Genomic DNA, 21231 nt, shown 5'->3' with positions numbered 1-21231 from the left:
GGTTGTGCTTGAGTCCCCAGCCTTAGTAACTATTGAACAGTCCCCAGCCCTAGTAACTATTGAACAGTCCCCAGGGCCCAGCCCTATAGTAACTATTGGACAGTTCCCAGGGAACAGCCCTATAGTAACTATAGTCCACAGCCCTAGTAACTATTGAAAAGTCCCCAGGGAACAGCCCTCTATTGAACCGTCCCCAGGGAACAGCCCTATAGTAACTATTGAACAGTCCCCAGGGAACAGCCCTAGTAACTATTGAAAAGTCCCCAGGGAACAGCCCTAGTAACCACAAAGGTCTAAGGACGTACGACAGAAGAAGCCCTAGTAACTATTGAACAGTCCCCAGGGAACAGCCCTAGTAACTTTTGAACAGTCCCCAGGGAACAGCCCTAGTAACTATTGAACAGTCCCCAGGGAACAGCTGGGATTTGATTTCTTACTCAAGGACACTTTGGCACCAAGCCTGGACTTCCGGTTCCCAAACCGGCTTTCTCTTATACCTCCTGAGCCACAGCCGCCCCCATGTCCTGCATGTGCAAGGAGGCAGGAGCGTCACTGTCGGTGATACACGTGCAGGACCGGGGAGGAGACTGCATGGGCGGAGTGTACAGGATAATACGGATGCACCTCTGTTTTTTTACAGTTGAGGTGGAGGACCCGTTTTGTGGATGGAGCTTTCTGTGTCAGCGATGCAGTAATTAAACTCCCTGGGAGGACATACTGGTGGGTCTGTTTGCCTGCACCTTCAAGGTCAGTTGAACGCATGCCTTCATCACATTTTTTTAGGATCGCTGTAAACAAAATAGTAGAGGAAAAAAAGTACCTGACTACCTGTTGAGAAATGCTGACATTTGGAGAAATTGTTTTTCAGGACAGATCTATACATTTATCAATAGTTTATATTAATTAACACACACACACACACACACACACACACACACACACACACACACACACACACACACACACACACACACACACACACACACACACACACACACACACACACACACACACACACACACACACACACACACACACACAACACACGATAACTGATAAAAATCTGCATGTACTAAGTCTTAAATTATACAATTTAACTATAGCTTGCCTTGATGATGTTGATGTTATATTGTGTTTCTTTGTTTTCCTCTTGTGTTTTATGATGGAGGGATGGAGTGAGGGAAAGAGAGAGAGAAAGAAAGAAATGGTGTATGCATTGACAATTTGACATAGATGAAGTCTTTAAAATAATCTGATCAACATAGATGTGTATTCTTTATGTGTGTGCGTGTGTCATATTATTCAGTGTTGTAGACAGGTGTAAACAAGTAAAAATTGATGCATACAGACAGTAGATTAAGGCTTGACTTAATCAGTGTGTTGCTCGTTTGTTTCAAATCTGCTTAACACGAATTATGATTGAATGAAAGGTCCAGCGCCTGTCCTCAGCCATCAGCCGCTCATCCGGAAGCAACAGTATTACCCCGTTCCTATATGCCCCATGCTATTAACCATGTTATTCAAACACAATTACTGTGCAGGAAGCACTTTGCTATATATTATGTTGACACTAAGTGGTGAAGCACACAAGTGGTTCCAACTCCAATAGTCACCATCATAGGTTTAGGGGATATCCGGTTCAACAAAATAGAGATAAGATAAGATCACATAACATGTAACACATAACATCTAACGTATACCGAATATGTTGTTTAGCGTAACATAGCATATATACGCTTAGGGCGAGCTCGCGCTGAAACAACAGAGCTTCTTAATACGGCACAGTTGAGAAACAGGAGTTAAACAATTAATCTGGTGTCAGTGAGGTCAGATGTAGAGTTGCTGGCCAGCTCCATATATTCGGATCTAGTATGTCAAACCATGTATGGCTATGCAGGGTCTGATGAGGTCAGTGTCGTGATCTTCATATATGGCGATCCAGGTGATAATAGTCAGCTTCACTAATATGGAGATCCATGTGTTGTACCAACTTGGTTCATTTGCACGTCTGAGTCGTGTGGCGGCAACCACAGTGGTTGGACTGACAACCATATACTGTATGGAGATCTAAGGATCTCCATGATGTCACATTATGTCACGAGGCTTGACCATATATGGGGGTGTGATGTCAGAAGGCGTGACCAAATATGGAGGTATGGGTGACGCAACAAACGAACAAACGGGAAATGCAGATTTTCATAGTAAATGCGACCTATAGTCACAATAATTACAATATACATACAGTAACACTGTTCTGACCCTGGCTGTAAACTTTGCTGCCAGGCAGAAACCTAAGACGTTTGGAAACCACTGTTCCAACCAACCCAAAGTTGCCAATTATCAAGCAGAAAGATGAGAAGAAAGGGTTATAAAAAACTAAACAATGCCACGTTCATATGAGAGAGAGCAGACGATAAGACGGTGGGAGGTGTCACAACCCCCAGTGAGTGTCATGATTTTGCTCAGACCAGCTGTCAATTTCAAATTACTGCTTAGGCCACTGTTGTCTAATTTGCCTTCTTATTCATAGCAATAGACATTAATTAATAATTATATAAACCAGGGCTCTCACAGTGCATAGACAAAGAAAGTAGGACATTTCCATGTATGAGCCTGTTTCTGGCCAAATAAATATGTTTTGGCATTGTGTCTGGCTCCTAATACCCGAGAATACATTTTCTAATTTTCTTAATACTTTTATTTCCGACTGTGCACACAACTATAGCACAACCCTCAACCCTGCTTACAGCATGTTTACTGTATATTCACAGAATACATTCAATTACAACTCAGAATTGTAGAGTGTTCTGTCTTCTCTCGCAACCAAGCTTGACAAATAAAATCTGGCACAACAAAAGCTCCTAAAGAAGCATAATTATGCCAAGTTTTCCATAATCTTCTAACTCAAGGAAATCACCACAAATAGAAGCCATTTTACTAACAAATACCACTCTCACTGTATATCAGCACATTTTGGGCAATAAAACAAAAAGTAAACCTAATTTTAAAAGTTCACAAAACAAACAATGTGTCTGGAGTGGCATTAAACCTGTCAGTCTCAAGAGTAATGTTCCTGATCGTATTTGTGCACATATAGATTGTTGTCTATTGCTTAATAAATGATACTTCACAGAAGACAGCTGGCCTCTCTGGGAGAATTTTAAGTGCCTGTGTGAAGGGCAGTGAGGAGGACAACTGTCCCTTCTTTGCTTAGTCATACCTTAGTCCTCCTTATTGTCGTCCATTGCAATACATATTTGTACAGGTTGTTAACCACTTAAACCCTCTAGCGTAGACAGTAAACCGCTTGTTGTCTCCACCAGACAAAGGCATGGGGAGAGTATTGTTATGCACTCCATCTGTGTGTGTGTGTGTGTGTGTGTGTGTGTGTGTGTGTGTGTGTGTGTGTGTGTGTGTGTGTGTGTGTGTGTGTGTGTGTGTGTGTGTGTGTGTGTGACTGTGTGTGTGTGTGTGTGTGTGTGTGTGTGTGTGTGTGTGTGTGTGTGTGTGTGTGTGTGTGTGACTGTGTGTGTGTGTATGTATGTGTATCTCCGCTACCGTTAGCCCGGTCGATGCCAAACTGTGCACATACACTCCCTGGATGCCAACGACGAACCTCTGCCCCACATTTTCCACAACAGCCTGTTATAGCGCCACCATGAGGCAGATTTTGGCAAAACACATTTCTGTAGATTACTCGTACATATTATCCATATATCACGCAATTCGGTATCTCCACAGTCGCTTCACCATATTCCACTTCCCTATATTCCGCTTCCCTATATTCCATCCCCATTGGCTAAAATTGCCTTCCAAAGTTTGAAGGATTGGTCCGTTTGTGGCCAAACATCATGCACAAATGCTATTATCCTGGTTTTGTCTACACCAAACCTCTTTTGCCCAAAAGATTGCCGATCTACAAGTTCACAATGAATTGCATTCTGCATTGTGAGCTTGTAGATCGGCTAGTTTTGACTAGTATTCTCTAATGGGGGTCTCTGTCACAAAACATTTTCAGATGGGGGTCAGTGGCCAAATACATGGGGCGGTCCTTAGTTGACAGAAATACCGGCCTCAGGTCTTAGTTTTAACTCAAACATGTCTACTTGTGTGTGTGTGCAGTGGACCGAGCAGTGCATGACGGTAAATGCGGCATGATGCTTCGACACGCCAAGGCCAAAGCCCACAGGCAGGCTGCAAGGGGACCCGGCTCCATGTTCTGTGCACAGTCCTACAGCCTCTCCGCGACGGAAGAAATGTTTCTGGAAGCCGCGGAGTACGGCAACGCTCCCGAGGTGAAGAGGATGCTGGAGGACCCCATGGCCCGCCTCGACGTCAACTGTGTCAACTACATGGGCCTGAACGCTCTGCAGGTTAACACTCTACTATAGTGTGCCACACAAAAGTAGTGAAAAATTGCAAGCTCACAATGTGGCACGATACGACGCGCTGTGAGCTTGTTAACTGTCATTTAGGAGCAGCCAGAAACAATTACATTTTAAAAGATCACGAGTGGTGGAAAAAGTACTGAAATGTTTTACTACAAGTAAAAGTAAGTGTATCAATACTGCAATATAGAAATACTCCAATCCAATAAAAGTCTGGAATTCAAGTACAAACTTATTGGCATCAATTAAAGTAAAAAAAAGTAAAAGTGTCCATTATGCAGAATGTCTCATTTCAAAATTTCAAACATATACAAATCTTTTGAAAACAGCAGATGTACAAGCTCACAATGCGTCGCATCGCACATGTACTTTTTCATAGCGCATGTACTCTCATCGCGACAATAATGCTATAGCTAAGCTATAGTAATGTATCTCGGCATCTTTACGTCTATGTGTTACTGTTGCTGAATCACCTAACTGCTGTACAACGTCGATCGGCATTGTTCTAGCCCACTGATTCCCAAACAGTGGACCGGGGACGGTTTCGGACACATTTTCTATGTTTCCTTTATTTTTTTGTTTCCCACATTGTGTTGTATTGTGATCGTTTCTGCAGCTGACCGTGGCCAATGAACACCTGGAGGTGACCAAGCTCCTGCTGAGGAGAGCCAACCTGGCCAGGATAGGCGACGCCCTGCTCCTGTCCATCAGTAAAGGCTACGTCCGCATCGTGGAGGCCCTGCTGGGCCACGAGGCGTTCAAAGACAGCCAGAGGTGGAAAGTATAACATTTATACTTAAGTAACAGTTTTGTTGTATTTTTATACTTTACCGTAGTATTTTTTATTTCAAGCACTTTTATTTGAAAACTGTAGTTACTTTGTAGATTTGTATTATTATTTTTTTTTAATATATTTTTTATCCCACGATTTTGTAACCCATTTTTCCCCCCTGTGTCAATCATCTATGTGATCCTGGGCTCTACACCCTCCTAGTCCCCATATATGGGGGACAAGGGAGAGCAACGGACTTGAACTCATGCTTCCTTCATGCCTGAGTGTCCAAGTTGCTCCTTTACACCTGACAGGGGGGAGTTTCCCTGGTTGGAGTAAGCGGGTGGAAGGAACACGTTATTCCAACCAGTTCCTTTCCCCTCCATCAGGCGCCCCGGCTGGCCAGGGGGAGGCAGTTTAGTGGATTTGTATTATTATTACAAAACATACATAGCCTAAACCACTCCAGCCCTATATACATTTAGGCATTTAAAAAATATTTGTATACGTTTCAAAACCTGAAATTAGAGTACTTTCTGCTTTTGGTACTTTAAGTACATTTTAATTCCAATACTTTTCCCACCACTGCCGACGGCCAAAGGCTGACCGCCGGCCTCGGCCACGCCGCGGGAATGACCACGAATGACGATGACGACTTCTTTGCCTACGACGAGGACGGCACGCGCTTCTCCCGCGACATCACGCCGATCATCCTGGCCTCGCAGTGCCACGAGTACGAGATCGTCCACACACTCCTGCTGAGGGGGGCCTGCATCCAGAGGCCCCACGACTACTTCTGCCAGTGCGGTGCCTGCAGCGACCAGCAGAGGCAGGATTCCTTTAGCCATTCGCAGTCTCGCATCAACGCCTATAAAGGCTTGGCCACCCCGGCGTATCTGTCTCTGTCCCACAGGGACCCTGTGATGGCAGCCCTGGAGCTGAGCAATGAGCTGGCGGTGCTGGCCAACACGGAGAAAGAATTCAAGGTACTGTACAGTAGGCATATTAAATCTGCCAGATTTGAGCCTTTTTAGTCGTGTGTTCGGAATATTCTTGAGTATTTTTTACACACACTTATAAACACACTTATTTACATGATATTGTAGCTGTTAGCCATTAATATTCATTAGCTGACTGCTGATTGGCGTTGTGAGTGTGAGGAAAACTAGGAGTGAGATGAACACAATCCATGCACACATGCACGCTCTCTCTCTCTCTCTCTCTCTCTCTCCGATACTGACACACATAATGGTGACCATATTTAACTGATCGCAAGTTCCAGCTTTTCCTAAATGAGTTAATAGCACAGGCAGACTCTAGATACATACTAGAGCATGTCTGAAATAAGTGTCAGAGCTGAAATCGACATGTTAATATAAAATAAATGCTTAAACATGTAGCTAGATGTAATGATAGAGATACCTTTCAAGCATGTTTTCTCAACTCGCTGTTTTCTGCAAGACATTACTCTATAAGCCATATCTCCAAAACTGGTAGGTCAAACTGAACAACCAATATGTAAATTTGAAGCTATGATTCCCTGCTTTCATATGACATGATGAAAACGAAAATTCAAAAAAATCCATCCCTCAGTCAAATTTGGTCACAATGGTCCTCTATAGCTAAAAGCAGGCTAGCAAACAATTCAGAGAGATATCTGATGAGACTGCTGTCCGATTGTGGAACAGAGCATGACAATATCCTTCAAGCCTTGAAACGCAGAGTTCATCTCCTGACCACCCCTCACACTGACTGTTGAGCTGCAGTGAACCGTATTCAACATGGGTCTCCAAATCTCCCATCTGGAAGTTGTATTTGTTATTTTTATTTTGTTTTTGCACCTTACAGAATGATTACAAGAGACTGTCCATGCAGTGTAAAGACTTTGTGGTGGGACTGCTGGACCTGTGCCGTAACACTGAGGAGGTGGAGGCCATACTGAACGGTGACACTGAAACATGGGACAAAGACTGTGCACCCTCAGACAGACAGAGCCTATTCAGGCTGAAGCTGGCCATCAAATATGAGCTGAAAAAGGTAAAGAGACACTACTACATATCATGTCTGTCTGTCTGTCTTTCAAACTGAACTTTATCATTCTGTTTACCCCTTTCTGAACACAAACACGTGCACCCCAGTTTGTCGCACACCCCAACTGCCAGCAGCAGCTCCTGTCCATCTGGTACGAGAACTTATCTGGACTGAGACAGCAGACCACAGCCATCAAGCTCCTCCTGGTTCTGTGTGTGGGTGTGGGTCTGCCCGTGCTGGCCCTACTTTACCGCATAGCACCCAACTGTAAGGTTAGTGTAATGTACCGCATAGCACCCAACTGTAAGGTCAGTGTAATGTACCGGATAGCACCCAACTGTAAGGTCAGTGTAATGTACCGGATAGCACCCAACTGTAAGGTTAGTGTAATGTACCGCATAGCACCCAACTGTAAGGTCAGTGTAATGTACCGGATAGCACCCAACTGTAAGGTCAGTGTAATGTACCGGATAGCACCCAACTGTAAGGTTAGTGTAATGTACCGCATAGCACCCAACTGTAAGGTCAGTGTAATGTACCGGATAGCACCCAACTGTAAGGTTAGTGTAATGTACCGCATAGCACCCAGCTGTAAGGTCAGTGTAATGTACCGGATAGCACCCAACTGTAAGGTTAGTGTAATGTACCGGATAGCACCCAACTGTAAGGTTAGTGTAATGTACCACATAGCACCCAACTGTAAGGTTAGTGTAATGTACCACATAGCACCCAACTGTAAGGTTAGTGTAATGTACTGCATAGCACCCAACTGTAAGGTCAGTGTAATGTACTGCATAGCACCCAACTGTAAGGTCAGTGTAATGTACTGCATAGCACCCAACTGTAAGGTCAGTGTAATGTACTGCATAGCACCCAACTGTAAGGTCAGTGTAATGTACCGGATAGCACCCAACTGTAAGGTTAGTGTAATGTACCACATAGCACCCAACTGTAAGGTTAGTGTAATGTACCGCATAGCACCCAACTGTAAGGTTAGTGTAATGTACCACATAGCACCCAACTGTAAGGTTAGTGTAATGTACTGCATAGCACCCAACTGTAAGGTTAGTGTAATGTAAGCAGTTAGCACCCAAATGTAAGGGAGTATACCTACTCCTGTACGGCATAGCACCCACATGAGTGTAATGTACCACATAGCACTCAACTGTATAAGGTTTCTACCCAGGTTCTACTGTACTGTATTTTCCCTGGGTTCTATGTACCCCAGTTTCTGTTCCCCACTTACAACCCACTTACAATAACCCTAATGTAAGCAGGGAATATAGAACCCATAACAAGAACATAGAGATGAGATGACCCCCATGTACCACAAAGCAACATAAGGTTAGTGGTATGTTGAACATACAGCAGACCTACAGTACAAGCTTATATTTGCATGCGTGACACGTTACCGGGCTTAAAGTGGTTTTGTCTCGTCATGAATCTTTGGTCTTTATTGTTTTTTATATTTGGCCCATCACTCCTCTCAGATAGGTAGAGTCATGCGAGGACCCTTCTTGAAGTTCGTGGTCCACGCGGCGTCGTTCATGATGTTCCTGTGCCTGCTGGTCCTGAACGCGGCAGACCGCTTCGACGGCACGGCGCTACTGCCCAACATGACCAGCCACGATTACCCCGCGCAGCTGTTTCGCATGAAGACCACCACCTTCAACTGGACGGAGATCCTTATCATATCCTGGGTCATAGGTCATATAATGTGTAGTCTTGCGTTGCCAGACTGTTGCCTCTCGCAATTTTCAAATGCTTCCTTGAGTTCCGTCATACAGTCTGGAGCAACGGAAGCTCTATCATGAATAAAGTGGAAGTGGAGCCTCCTCCCCACTTCCGTTTGTCTTTACAGTCGCGCAAATTCATCCTAATATAAATAGAAATCATCTAAGCATATAGCTTGATGCTTAGCAGAAACAGGGAAAAAAAATACAGACACAAAGACAGACAGACATGATCTGCTAGCAGCGGGACAGACAGACAGACAGACAGACATAATCTGCAGGGTCTCAGCTGCGTTCGCTTCCCGCGTTTGCGCGTCTTACTGGTAGTAAGTGCTCACTGCGTTCGCAATCACTGCGTTCGCAATTACAAAACATACTTCAGCCCATAGCTTTCAACAAGCTCACAATGACATTTCTTTTTAGACATTTTGAACTTTGAATGGGATATTCTGCACAATGAGTAAACTTACTTTTGGTACTTTAAGTACATTTTGAGGCCGATACTTTTGTACTTTAACACAAGTAGGCATTTTTAATAAGGGACTTATCAGTAACAGAGTATTATCTATATTGCAGTATTGATGCTTTTACTATGTGAGTACTTTTTCCATCGCTGCTTTTATATGCCAATACAATCTGAGGTCATCATGGTCAATGCCATTGCAAATTTATTTGATGCCAAAACCCAGATTTATACGAAAGGTGTGATTTCATGACATCATCAGCAGCAAAACCAGCTCAGTAAATGACAGGAATTATGCATTCACGTGGAAAGTGAGAAGAGTGGACCCCATTCTCATAATGTGATTCTTGTTTTTACAGGGAAGATATGGGCAGGCTGTCAGAACATCTGGTCTCAGGATATCCGGGAGTATCTCTCGGAACCGTGGAACCTGCTTGATTTTGGCATCCAGGCTATTTTTGTGACTTCCTTCATGGCCAGACTGATGGCCTTCTGGCATGCACACACAGCCCAGTGTTATGTTGACCGCTACTACACTGACCTAGCCAACATCACCTTGCCATCTCACATCCAGTACTTTCAGCTGGGTGAGTGCAGGGTTCAGCCTTTCATCCATTCATGGATGCAGCAGCAGTGGTAGTAACTATAAGTACATTTACTTAAGTAATACTGTACTTAAGTACCATTTTGAGGCATACAATATTGCACTTTTACACATTTTACACACATGTGTTTCAGCCCGCATCGACTGGATGCCGTCGGACCCTCAGCTCATCTCAGAGGGCCTCTACGCCGTGGCCGTCGTGCTGAGCTTCTCTCGCATCGCCTACATCCTGCCGGCCAACGAGAGCTTCGGCCCGCTGCAGATCTCCCTGGGCAGGACCGTGAAGGACATCTTCAAGTTCATGGTGATCTTCATCACGGTTTTTGTGGCCTTCATGATCGGCATGTTCAACCTGTACTCCTACTATCTGGGAGCCAAGCACAACGACGCCTTCACGACGTGAGTGCCCTCAAATGCAAAGAATGTACACCTTCAAGTCGCGTGGTAATTTTACTCATTACAAATCATCGCCATGGAAACAGCGGTTGTATATTTCACATCAATGCCCGAGGGATATTTAATCAATAATGACCTCAAATAGCAGATGGGTTTCATCTGATGGGGGGCATTTCTTGTCGTCCTTTCCCAACAGGGTTGAAGAGAGCTTCAAAACTTTGTTTTGGGCCATATTTGGCTTGTCCGAAGTCAAGTCAGTGGTCCTAAAAACAGACCACAAGTTCATAGAAAACATCGGCTATGTTCTTTACGGAGTGTACAACATCATCATGGTGATCGTCCTGTTGAACATGCTCATCGCCATGTTCAACAGCTCCTTCCAGGAGATCGAGGTAGGATCTTTATTCACCCTTTACCAGCCCAAAATAAGTACATACATGTATCAATAACCTATAACAATCAGAACCATAACATTTTATATCTGAGTTATATTAAATAACTAAAAATAAAGGTATTATAATAGGTATAGGTAATATTGTAACACCATTGTATTGCAGCCCTGAGCCCAAAAAGACAGGTTTTTTTCAACGTTTTTTTTCACAGGCTACATGTAGAAGGGTACTTGCAGTAAAAGCAGTACCCATTTTGACTACTTCAAGTTCAGTGTGTGCCGTGTCGGGGCTTTGTCAGAGTACCTGTTGTACCCGTCTGACTGTTTTGTGCCCATATATGGAGATGTCTGTATCTGTCAGTCCTTGTCCCTTTTTTCCCATATATTGAGATCCTTGACGTCATCAGTATATGCCCATATATTGGAATGCCTATATATGGGCATATTGGTTGGATCGGCGGTTCTGGACAATTTATAATTGTGGTTATGGCTGAGTCACGGCGACATGAGAGTGACAACCACGATTGTCTACTCTACAATACAGCAGGTCGCTATAGTTACTCAATAGTTACCACTGTTGCTAGTCTGACATCATACACTTCATGTTTGGTTACGGCTGACCTGAAACTCCATATTTGGACATGGATGACTCACTGTGACTTCACCCAGTACCTGACGCCGAACAGTATAAAAGCAGTCAATATGCGGTTCCACAACGCACTGAAGAATCTCTAACCTTTCAACTCCCATCAGAGCATTTCCTGTATGTTAAAGGGCTTTAACGGTACCCGCTTGGTGCCAACAAGAATCATCCAGACTTATATTCGCATATTTGCATAGTTTTTTGGTGTTGACTCAACCAATCTCACTATGTCTGACAGTGACAGCGATGTGGACATCCAGAACCACCACAAAAGGCCTCTGCCGAGCTCAGGACAGGGACTCTGCCCGGGCTCCATATATGGAGCGGGCCAGTTCTGACATCACAATTATGTTCTGACATCTGCAAAGACTCCATATTTGGGCATGCCTGACAAAGAACTCCATATATGGGCATAAAGGGACACAGACATAATAACTGGGTGGGGCATGCATTTCCAACTTGCATCGTTCCAAGTAGGCCAATGTCTAACTGGCACCACTCTAGTTTGTGTTGTGTTGGATTCCTTTATGGTGAATGAAGAAACCAAAATCAAAGCTATGTTTGTTAGCTATGTATTTACACCATATATAAAGTCATACAATAAACATTCACTGTGCAATATGTCTTGCTTACACAATACTAATGTGCTTACAATATTATATTTATAAACTTAATTTTGAATAAGTCTGTCTTAAACAGGATGTACAGTATGGGTAATGTTGGTAATGTAATTAATTGCCAATCAGCTATACTGGAGGAGGGCATAAAGTAATGTATAGCCTATATCTTGTCAATTAATACAATAGATTTTTGTCCTATCTGTATGTGTTAATACAATTTTACAATTGGGTGGTTGTATTTTATCTCCCTGCTCTTCTATTCAAAAATGTCTCACCTATAGTCTAGACACAGGATCATCATTTTTTTTTACATGATGGTCAGGATTCAATTAATCGCCTGATAGCTCAATGGTAAGAATGTTTGCATTTTCACAGGAAAATGGGTTCAAATCCTGGTTAGAAGAGGAAAGTTACATAGTGCAGCTTAAGTTGTTGTTAATTCATAATGTACCTTTGTAAGTTTGGGTGCATAAGTACAAGTGGAAGAAAATAAAAGGATTATACTTAATTCTCAAGTAAATAATCGTCTCTGTCAGGTGGAAACCTGATACGTCCAAAACAGTTATACTTTTCAGGATTCAAATTCAAACATAGTAAAGATCTAAGCTCGAACCATGAAGCAGCAGCAGTCTGCTTATGTGTTTATTTTACCAGATGGCAAGCTAATTTAGAGCTTGCAGATTTGCTACTTGATGCTTTTGTGTGATGCCGTAGCATGATCAAGTACGGAGATACGGAGATATGAGGTTTCTGCCCGACAGCAATGATAAAACTACTTTGTGTCTCTGTGACAGGACGATTCAGACGTGGAGTGGAAGTTTGCCAGAGCTAAACTGTGGTTCTCGTACTTTGAACGCGGAGGAACGCTGCCTGTGCCGTTCAACCTCTTACCGAGTCCCAAGGCTCTCGTTGGCCTCCTGCTGAAGACAAAGAGCCTGTTCTGTGTGCTGCCACCGAGCAGCCACAGTGACACGCACGATGACATGGAGCTTAATAAGGTGAGATCACTAACATTGCACGCAGTACAACTCTGTCAGTTTAAAGATGGAGTGGCTTACACTGCCCCATTTGTGCAAAGGCTTTAGTTTATTAATCCATATTATTATTATTAATTCTAATCTTATCTCATTTTAGTTGAGTAGCAATCAAGATACCAGTGTCGGAGCATCAGCTCGTCCTTCATCGCATCACCATGAAGTAAATTTATATGTATTTTTTGTAATGTATATTTTAACCAAACTGTGTGGTACAGTATGTTTACATTACACTTGCAGAGTTTGTAGGTGTTTGCAGGCTGCTGCCAGTAGGAACTCCCAACATTGTGGGAAATGGTAACTTTGATTTTGTGGCTATGATTCACACTGCTTAATGTTATTTTATCCCCTCCTATGTCCAGCTTTGAGGGTTTGTGTAAACACAAACATTGAAGACAAAAGTGTGTAAAAAGACACTTTTGTGTACACAAATTTAAGACAAAAGTGATGACGCAAATTGGATTGGCCAAAATTAGATGATGTATGACTTATGATGATAAGAGCGGCCATCATACAGTGTGATTTTTGATATGACGTCATATAAAAGCATATTAATATGCTGACGTCTCTGACGTTTATAACAAACCAAACCGTTTGAAAATCGGTTGAACATTGAGCAAGTTAAGGTTATTTTAAAAGTACATGCCCCAAATGTTATGTGCGGGCGAGCTACCTGAAGCAAGATGACCGTCACGTAGTGAGGTCACTCTCCATTAGCCAGCAGCGTCTAGCCTTTCTTATATATACAGTATGTACAATTGTTATTGTTAGACTTTTGTTCTCTCCTCTGTTTGGCCGGCAATTAGGATTACAAGCCCAAACCTATAATTGCCCTCATATGATTGGACAATATGGGATTGGACAATATATGGTGACATCACAATATGTGTATATTTCCTGCCCTCTTCTGATTAGACGATATTTATATAGAGGCAACCGCACCCACACAAACATTGCAAAAACACAAACCTTGAAGTTGAAGGTAAGGACGCAAATTCTGATTGGTCGGAATGAGATGATGTATGATGATAAGCCCCTCACTTCACACGGATGTGATTTTTGAGGGGCGCTATAGCCCCTTCTACATACAGCTTTTGTCCCCACACATCTCATTAATTGCCATTGACAATGAAAGGAGAAAGTAAGTCAAATGTCTGTTTAACCAACCAATCACATAAATTCAGTTGTTCATGAGATGATGTATGATGATGTATAATGATAAGAGCGCCCCTCACTTCACACGGGTGTGATTTTTTAAAGCATGAAAGTCATTAATTTAACATGACAGACTAGTACCAGTGTGTGAATTCAATGAGATCACTTTTCAATTGCAAGATGTACATTACGCACTAATAGATTAGCTTCTTTTGCATTTGGAGATAATGGAATCACTTCACCGTTCCAAATGATCTTGATTCTTTTATTGCTCCTAACAGAGGATCATGAATCGCCTCATAAAAAGATACATCATAAAAGCACAGACTGATAAGGACAATGCTGAAGTCAATGAAGGTAAGCTGAGCAATTTATTTTCCTATTACAGCCCCTGGTTCTCAAAGTGGGGTCCGGCAACCCCCAGGGGTCATTCAGGAGGTTCCAGGGGGTCCCCAGCAAAATTAGTAAAATTTAAACACCTAAATATGTACTACTTAAATCTTTACACTAGGCCCATTAATTTATATTCTTCATATAATTGATTCTCACTAATGCTCATTATAAGATGATGACGCCGGAACGTTCTGCCTAATTGCTCTGTGTCTCAGAAAGTGTGGTCTGTGGACAGTCCAGAAATACCAGGACATATAGGCCTAATTGATGAGGATTTGTAGCTAACAAGTAAGACGCGCGAACGCGGGAAGCGAACGCAGCTCGTGAATTGCAATAACAACAATTTGAATAAATTACTTGTAATTGTAATGTTTTTTAAGTTAAGGTTTTTAAGTTAAGGTTTTTTAAGTAACTTTTTTTTAGTGTGTGTATGTGTGCGTGCATGTGTTTTTGTTTTTTTAAAGTTTTTTCTTAGTTAAGTTAAGTGTGTGTGTGTGTGTGTGTGTGTGTGTGTGTGTGTGTGTGTGCGTTTTTGTGTGTGTGATACAGCTCCGCCCTCTGGTGGTGGGCGGATGGTGTTACAGCGTGACACACAGACACACAGACAGACATGTTCTGCTAGGTCTCATAGTTAGTGCTCAGTGCGTTCGCAATAAAAACTACAGGCTCTCCCTGGAAATGTAGCATGCTGAAATAGAAGCCATTGATTGTTCTTGCATCAAACAAATAAATAAAAAAGAAAAGGATTGAAGTCTTGTTTAAAATTCTACCGATGACTGTCCACAGGCTTCTGAAACCCAGAGTCAGAGTGAGTGAACAGAAATAGTACCATCTTACATCTTATAATGAGCATTAATGAAGACCAGTGGTGTAAAGTAATTAAGCACCTTTTTTTAGGGGCGCTAGCCCCTCCTATATCCAGCTTTGAGTGTGTGTGTAAACACAAACTTTGTCCTGACACAAACATTAAATGCCATTGACAATACATGCACAATTTTGAGTATTTGTGTAAACACAAACATTGCGTAACACAAAGATTGAAGACGAATGTGAGGACACAAATTCTGATTGGCCGGAATGTGCAATGTATGATGATAAGAGCGCTCCTCACTTCGCTATTCCTGTAGATTGTCGTCTTACACAAACATTAAATTCCCATTGACAATTAATGGAGAATGTACGTTATGTGGACGAGCAAATCGGCTATTTTTGTCCTACACAAAGATTACATTCCCAATGACAAATGATAAAATAAATGATAATCAGACTGTATGAGGTTCCTGCCCAACAGCAACGCTATGTTTGTTTATGGTTTCACTTCCATGTTTCCCACAGGTGAGCTGAAGGAGATCAAGCAGGATATATCGAGTTTACGCTACGAGCTCCTGGAAACTAAGAGCCACAACGAAGATGTCCTGAACCAGCTCACCAGGCAACTGGAACAAGTCACAGGCGTTAAAGGTCCAAACCTGAACTGAGCTGCTGCTGTTTCTTCTCCTTCTTTTTTATTCCCCCCCCCCCCCAAATACCCCCATCTAGAGTATAGCAGTAGCCAACCAAGTGCCCTGGCCTCTATGCACAGCAGCCATATTGGAAAGAAATCGCGGTAAACGGCCCAGGTCAGAGCACAAAAAAACAAACATGCCCACACAATGTTATGGGCGGGTGAGCTACCTGAAGCAAGATGGACGCCACGTAGCGAGCCATCTAGCCTTTCTTATAGACAAATTCAGAAACGGGTCTCATGGTCGCAGCTTACGTATTTCCTGTAGGCGGACTCGACGTAGCTGCGGGGTTTAAACCCTCACCAGGCACAACACAAGGCTTCCATACTTTATACCTCATACTTTAAATGCTTAGTATGAGGTGTAGTATGAAGTACAGCAGCCTTGTGCTCATAAAACAGAAAGATTGGGTATTGGGTAAGACTGACATTATGTATCTTTCAGGACCTTTCACTGCTTCGTCTCAACCATTACTCAATGGCTCTGGTCTCAGCTACCGCGGTGGATATTTTGACATTCCATTTTTTGGGGGGGGTTTTATGTTGCCACTACTGTTGGAGCAGCCATAAACTACACAGGTTCATCTCGATGTTCTGGGCATCTTTGTAATCTTAGTGTTAGTAAAAAGCAGGTAAAAGAGTAACGTTTGAGGCAGACTAACATCAATCACTCTACCGTTCACTGTAGTAGAAGAGATGCGCCTGGTGAGGATTTAAACCCCGCAGCTACGTCGAGTCCGCCTACAGGAAATACATAAGCTGCGACCATGAGATCAGTTTTTTAGTCTATAGATGAAGAATGAAGCAGCCCACAATGATGCCTGGTTGTCTGCCCCTGTTGACCAAATAAAAACACAAACGTATACTTCACCGATTACATGATTTAATCTATTTATGCCTCCAGTAGCATCTGAAAACCTACATAACTGAATAAATGTCCTTTGTTCCTAGTCTACCATGGAATGACAAGACATGGTACAGTGCATTGGCACACGTGCAGTGCATTGAATTGACCACACAGTGGCACTATTGTCAGTATTGTGATTATTTTGTCATAGAGGTTGTTCTCATTGTACCATTCATATAATGAATGCTTATTTTGATATTTGTTGTTTTATCCCTGCACTAATCTAGCCAGAGTGAATTAAATACACACATTTTGCATGTCTTGGGGTAATGTGGACTGATATGTTTGATAATATCACAATTTAACAATTTAATAAAATATTATCCACATTAACACTGTCATTCAATTTGTCAGAATTTGCTTTAGTTTATTAATCCATATTATTATTATTAATTCTAATCTTATCTCATTTTAGTTGAGTAGCAATCAAGATACCAGTGTCGGAGCATCAGCTCGTCCTTCATCGCATCACCATGAAGTAAATTTATATGTATTTTTTGTAATGTATATTTTAACCAAACTGTGTGGTACAGTATGTTTACATTACACTTGCAGAGTTTGTAGGTGTTTGCAGGCTGCTGCCAGTAGGAACTCCCAACATTGTGGGAAATGGTAACTTTGATTTTGTGGCTATGATTCACACTGCTTAATGTTATTTTATCCCCTCCTATGTCCAGCTTTGAGGGTTTGTGTAAACACAAACATTGAAGACAAAAGTGTGTAAAAAGACACTTTTGTGTACACAAATTTAAGACAAAAGTGATGACGCAAATTGGATTGGCCAAAATTAGATGATGTATGACTTATGATGATAAGAGCGGCCATCATACAGTGTGATTTTTGATATGACGTCATATAAAAGCATATTAATATGCTGACGTCTCTGACGTTTATAACAAACCAAACCGTTTGAAAATCGGTTGAACATTGAGCAAGTTAAGGTTATTTTAAAAGTACATGCCCCAAATGTTATGTGCGGGCGAGCTACCTGAAGCAAGATGACCGTCACGTAGTGAGGTCACTCTCCATTAGCCAGCAGCGTCTAGCCTTTCTTATATATACAGTATGTACAATTGTTATTGTTAGACTTTTGTTCTCTCCTCTGTTTGGCCGGCAATTAGGATTACAAGCCCAAACCTATAATTGCCCTCATATGATTGGACAATATGGGATTGGACAATATATGGTGACATCACAATATGTGTATATTTCCTGCCCTCTTCTGATTAGACGATATTTATATAGAGGCAACCGCACCCACACAAACATTGCAAAAACACAAACCTTGAAGTTGAAGGTAAGGACGCAAATTCTGATTGGTCGGAATGAGATGATGTATGATGATAAGCCCCTCACTTCACACGGATGTGATTTTTGAGGGGCGCTATAGCCCCTTCTACATACAGCTTTTGTCCCCACACATCTCATTAATTGCCATTGACAATGAAAGGAGAAAGTAAGTCAAATGTCTGTTTAACCAACCAATCACATAAATTCAGTTGTTCATGAGATGATGTATGATGATGTATAATGATAAGAGCGCCCCTCACTTCACACGGGTGTGATTTTTTAAAGCATGAAAGTCATTAATTTAACATGACAGACTAGTACCAGTGTGTGAATTCAATGAGATCACTTTTCAATTGCAAGATGTACATTACGCACTAATAGATTAGCTTCTTTTGCATTTGGAGATAATGGAATCACTTCACCGTTCCAAATGATCTTGATTCTTTTATTGCTCCTAACAGAGGATCATGAATCGCCTCATAAAAAGATACATCATAAAAGCACAGACTGATAAGGACAATGCTGAAGTCAATGAAGGTAAGCTGAGCAATTTATTTTCCTATTACAGCCCCTGGTTCTCAAAGTGGGGTCCGGCAACCCCCAGGGGTCATTCAGGAGGTTCCAGGGGGTCCCCAGCAAAATTAGTAAAATTTAAACACCTAAATATGTACTACTTAAATCTTTACACTAGGCCCATTAATTTATATTCTTCATATAATTGATTCTCACTAATGCTCATTATAAGATGATGACGCCGGAACGTTCTGCCTAATTGCTCTGTGTCTCAGAAAGTGTGGTCTGTGGACAGTCCAGAAATACCAGGACATATAGGCCTAATTGATGAGGATTTGTAGCTAACAAGTAAGACGCGCGAACGCGGGAAGCGAACGCAGCTCGTGAATTGCAATAACAACAATTTGAATAAATTACTTGTAATTGTAATGTTTTTTAAGTTAAGGTTTTTAAGTTAAGGTTTTTTAAGTAACTTTTTTTTAGTGTGTGTATGTGTGCGTGCATGTGTTTTTGTTTTTTTAAAGTTTTTTCTTAGTTAAGTTAAGTGTGTGTGTGTGTGTGTGTGTGTGTGTGTGTGTGTGTGTGTGTGTGTGCGTTTTTGTGTGTGTGATACAGCTCCGCCCTCTGGTGGTGGGCGGATGGTGTTACAGCGTGACACACAGACACACAGACAGACATGTTCTGCTAGGTCTCATAGTTAGTGCTCAGTGCGTTCGCAATAAAAACTACAGGCTCTCCCTGGAAATGTAGCATGCTGAAATAGAAGCCATTGATTGTTCTTGCATCAAACAAATAAATAAAAAAGAAAAGGATTGAAGTCTTGTTTAAAATTCTACCGATGACTGTCCACAGGCTTCTGAAACCCAGAGTCAGAGTGAGTGAACAGAAATAGTACCATCTTACATCTTATAATGAGCATTAATGAAGACCAGTGGTGTAAAGTAATTAAGCACCTTTTTTTAGGGGCGCTAGCCCCTCCTATATCCAGCTTTGAGTGTGTGTGTAAACACAAACTTTGTCCTGACACAAACATTAAATGCCATTGACAATACATGCACAATTTTGAGTATTTGTGTAAACACAAACATTGCGTAACACAAAGATTGAAGACGAATGTGAGGACACAAATTCTGATTGGCCGGAATGTGCAATGTATGATGATAAGAGCGCTCCTCACTTCGCTATTCCTGTAGATTTTCGTCTTACACAAACATTAAATTCCCATTGACAATTAATGGAGAATGTACGTTATGTGGACGAGCAAATCGGCTATTTTTGTCCTACACAAAGATTACATTCCCAATGACAAATGATAAAATAAATGATAATCAGACTGTATGAGGTTCCTGCCCAACAGCAACGCTATGTTTGTTTATGGTTTCACTTCCATGTTTCCCACAGGTGAGCTGAAGGAGATCAAGCAGGATATATCGAGTTTACGCTACGAGCTCCTGGAAACTAAGAGCCACAACGAAGATGTCCTGAACCAGCTCACCAGGCAACTGGAACAAGTCACAGGCGTTAAAGGTCCAAACCTGAACTGAGCTGCTGCTGTTTCTTCTCCTTCTTTTTTATTCCCCCCCCCCCCCAAATACCCCCATCTAGAGTATAGCAGTAGCCAACCAAGTGCCCTGGCCTCTATGCACAGCAGCCATATTGGAAAGAAATCGCGGTAAACGGCCCAGGTCAGAGCACAAAAAAACAAACATGCCCACACAATGTTATGGGCGGGTGAGCTACCTGAAGCAAGATGGACGCCACGTAGCGAGCCATCTAGCCTTTCTTATAGACAAATTCAGAAACGGGTCTCATGGTCGCAGCTTACGTATTTCCTGTAGGCGGACTCGACGTAGCTGCGGGGTTTAAACCCTCACCAGGCACAACACAAGGCTTCCATACTTTATACCTCATACTTTAAATGCTTAGTATGAGGTGTAGTATGAAGTACAGCAGCCTTGTGCTCATAAAACAGAAAGATTGGGTATTGGGTAAGACTGACATTATGTATCTTTCAGGACCTTTCACTGCTTCGTCTCAACCATTACTCAATGGCTCTGGTCTCAGCTACCGCGGTGGATATTTTGACATTCCATTTTTTGGGGGGGGTTTTATGTTGCCACTACTGTTGGAGCAGCCATAAACTACACAGGTTCATCTCGATGTTCTGGGCATCTTTGTAATCTTAGTGTTAGTAAAAAGCAGGTAAAAGAGTAACGTTTGAGGCAGACTAACATCAATCACTCTACCGTTCACTGTAGTAGAAGAGATGCGCCTGGTGAGGATTTAAACCCCGCAGCTACGTCGAGTCCGCCTACAGGAAATACATAAGCTGCGACCATGAGATCAGTTTTTTAGTCTATAGATGAAGAATGAAGCAGCCCACAATGATGCCTG

The 21231-nt window shown here is 42.2% G+C and overlaps 1 protein-coding gene and 1 long non-coding RNA gene across 2 annotated transcripts; both read left to right on the top strand.

Moving 5' to 3' along the window:
- Positions 1–667: 667 nt before the first annotated feature.
- trpc6b (transient receptor potential cation channel, subfamily C, member 6b) lies at positions 668–16101 on the top strand (the record flags this gene model as incomplete). Its single annotated transcript, XM_080772854.1, has 14 exons — positions 668–747; positions 4123–4373; positions 5005–5162; positions 5762–6146; positions 7009–7197; positions 7299–7467; positions 8686–8898; positions 9747–9974; positions 10126–10390; positions 10584–10779; positions 12836–13039; positions 13176–13238; positions 14512–14587; positions 15959–16101. The coding sequence occupies exons 2-14, from the start codon at positions 4155–4157 to the stop codon at positions 16099–16101; spliced, it is 2508 nt and encodes an 835-aa protein (XP_080628980.1). The 5' UTR covers positions 668–747; positions 4123–4154.
- A 1346-nt stretch (positions 16102–17447) lies between these two features.
- Positions 17448–20342, top strand: LOC308321426. Its single transcript, XR_013964612.1, has 3 exons — positions 17448–17512; positions 18786–18861; positions 20239–20342. It is a non-coding gene; the product is annotated as an uncharacterized lncRNA (long non-coding RNA).
- Positions 20343–21231: the final 889 nt, after the last annotated feature.

The sequence above is a fragment of the Protomyctophum bolini genome, assembly GCF_963924005.1.
Source record: "Protomyctophum bolini genome assembly, chromosome: 9".
NCBI lineage: Eukaryota > Metazoa > Chordata > Actinopteri > Myctophiformes > Myctophidae > Protomyctophum > Protomyctophum bolini.
The sequence above is the reverse complement of the archived record's forward strand: the minus strand, read 5'-3'. Positions and strand labels throughout refer to the sequence as shown.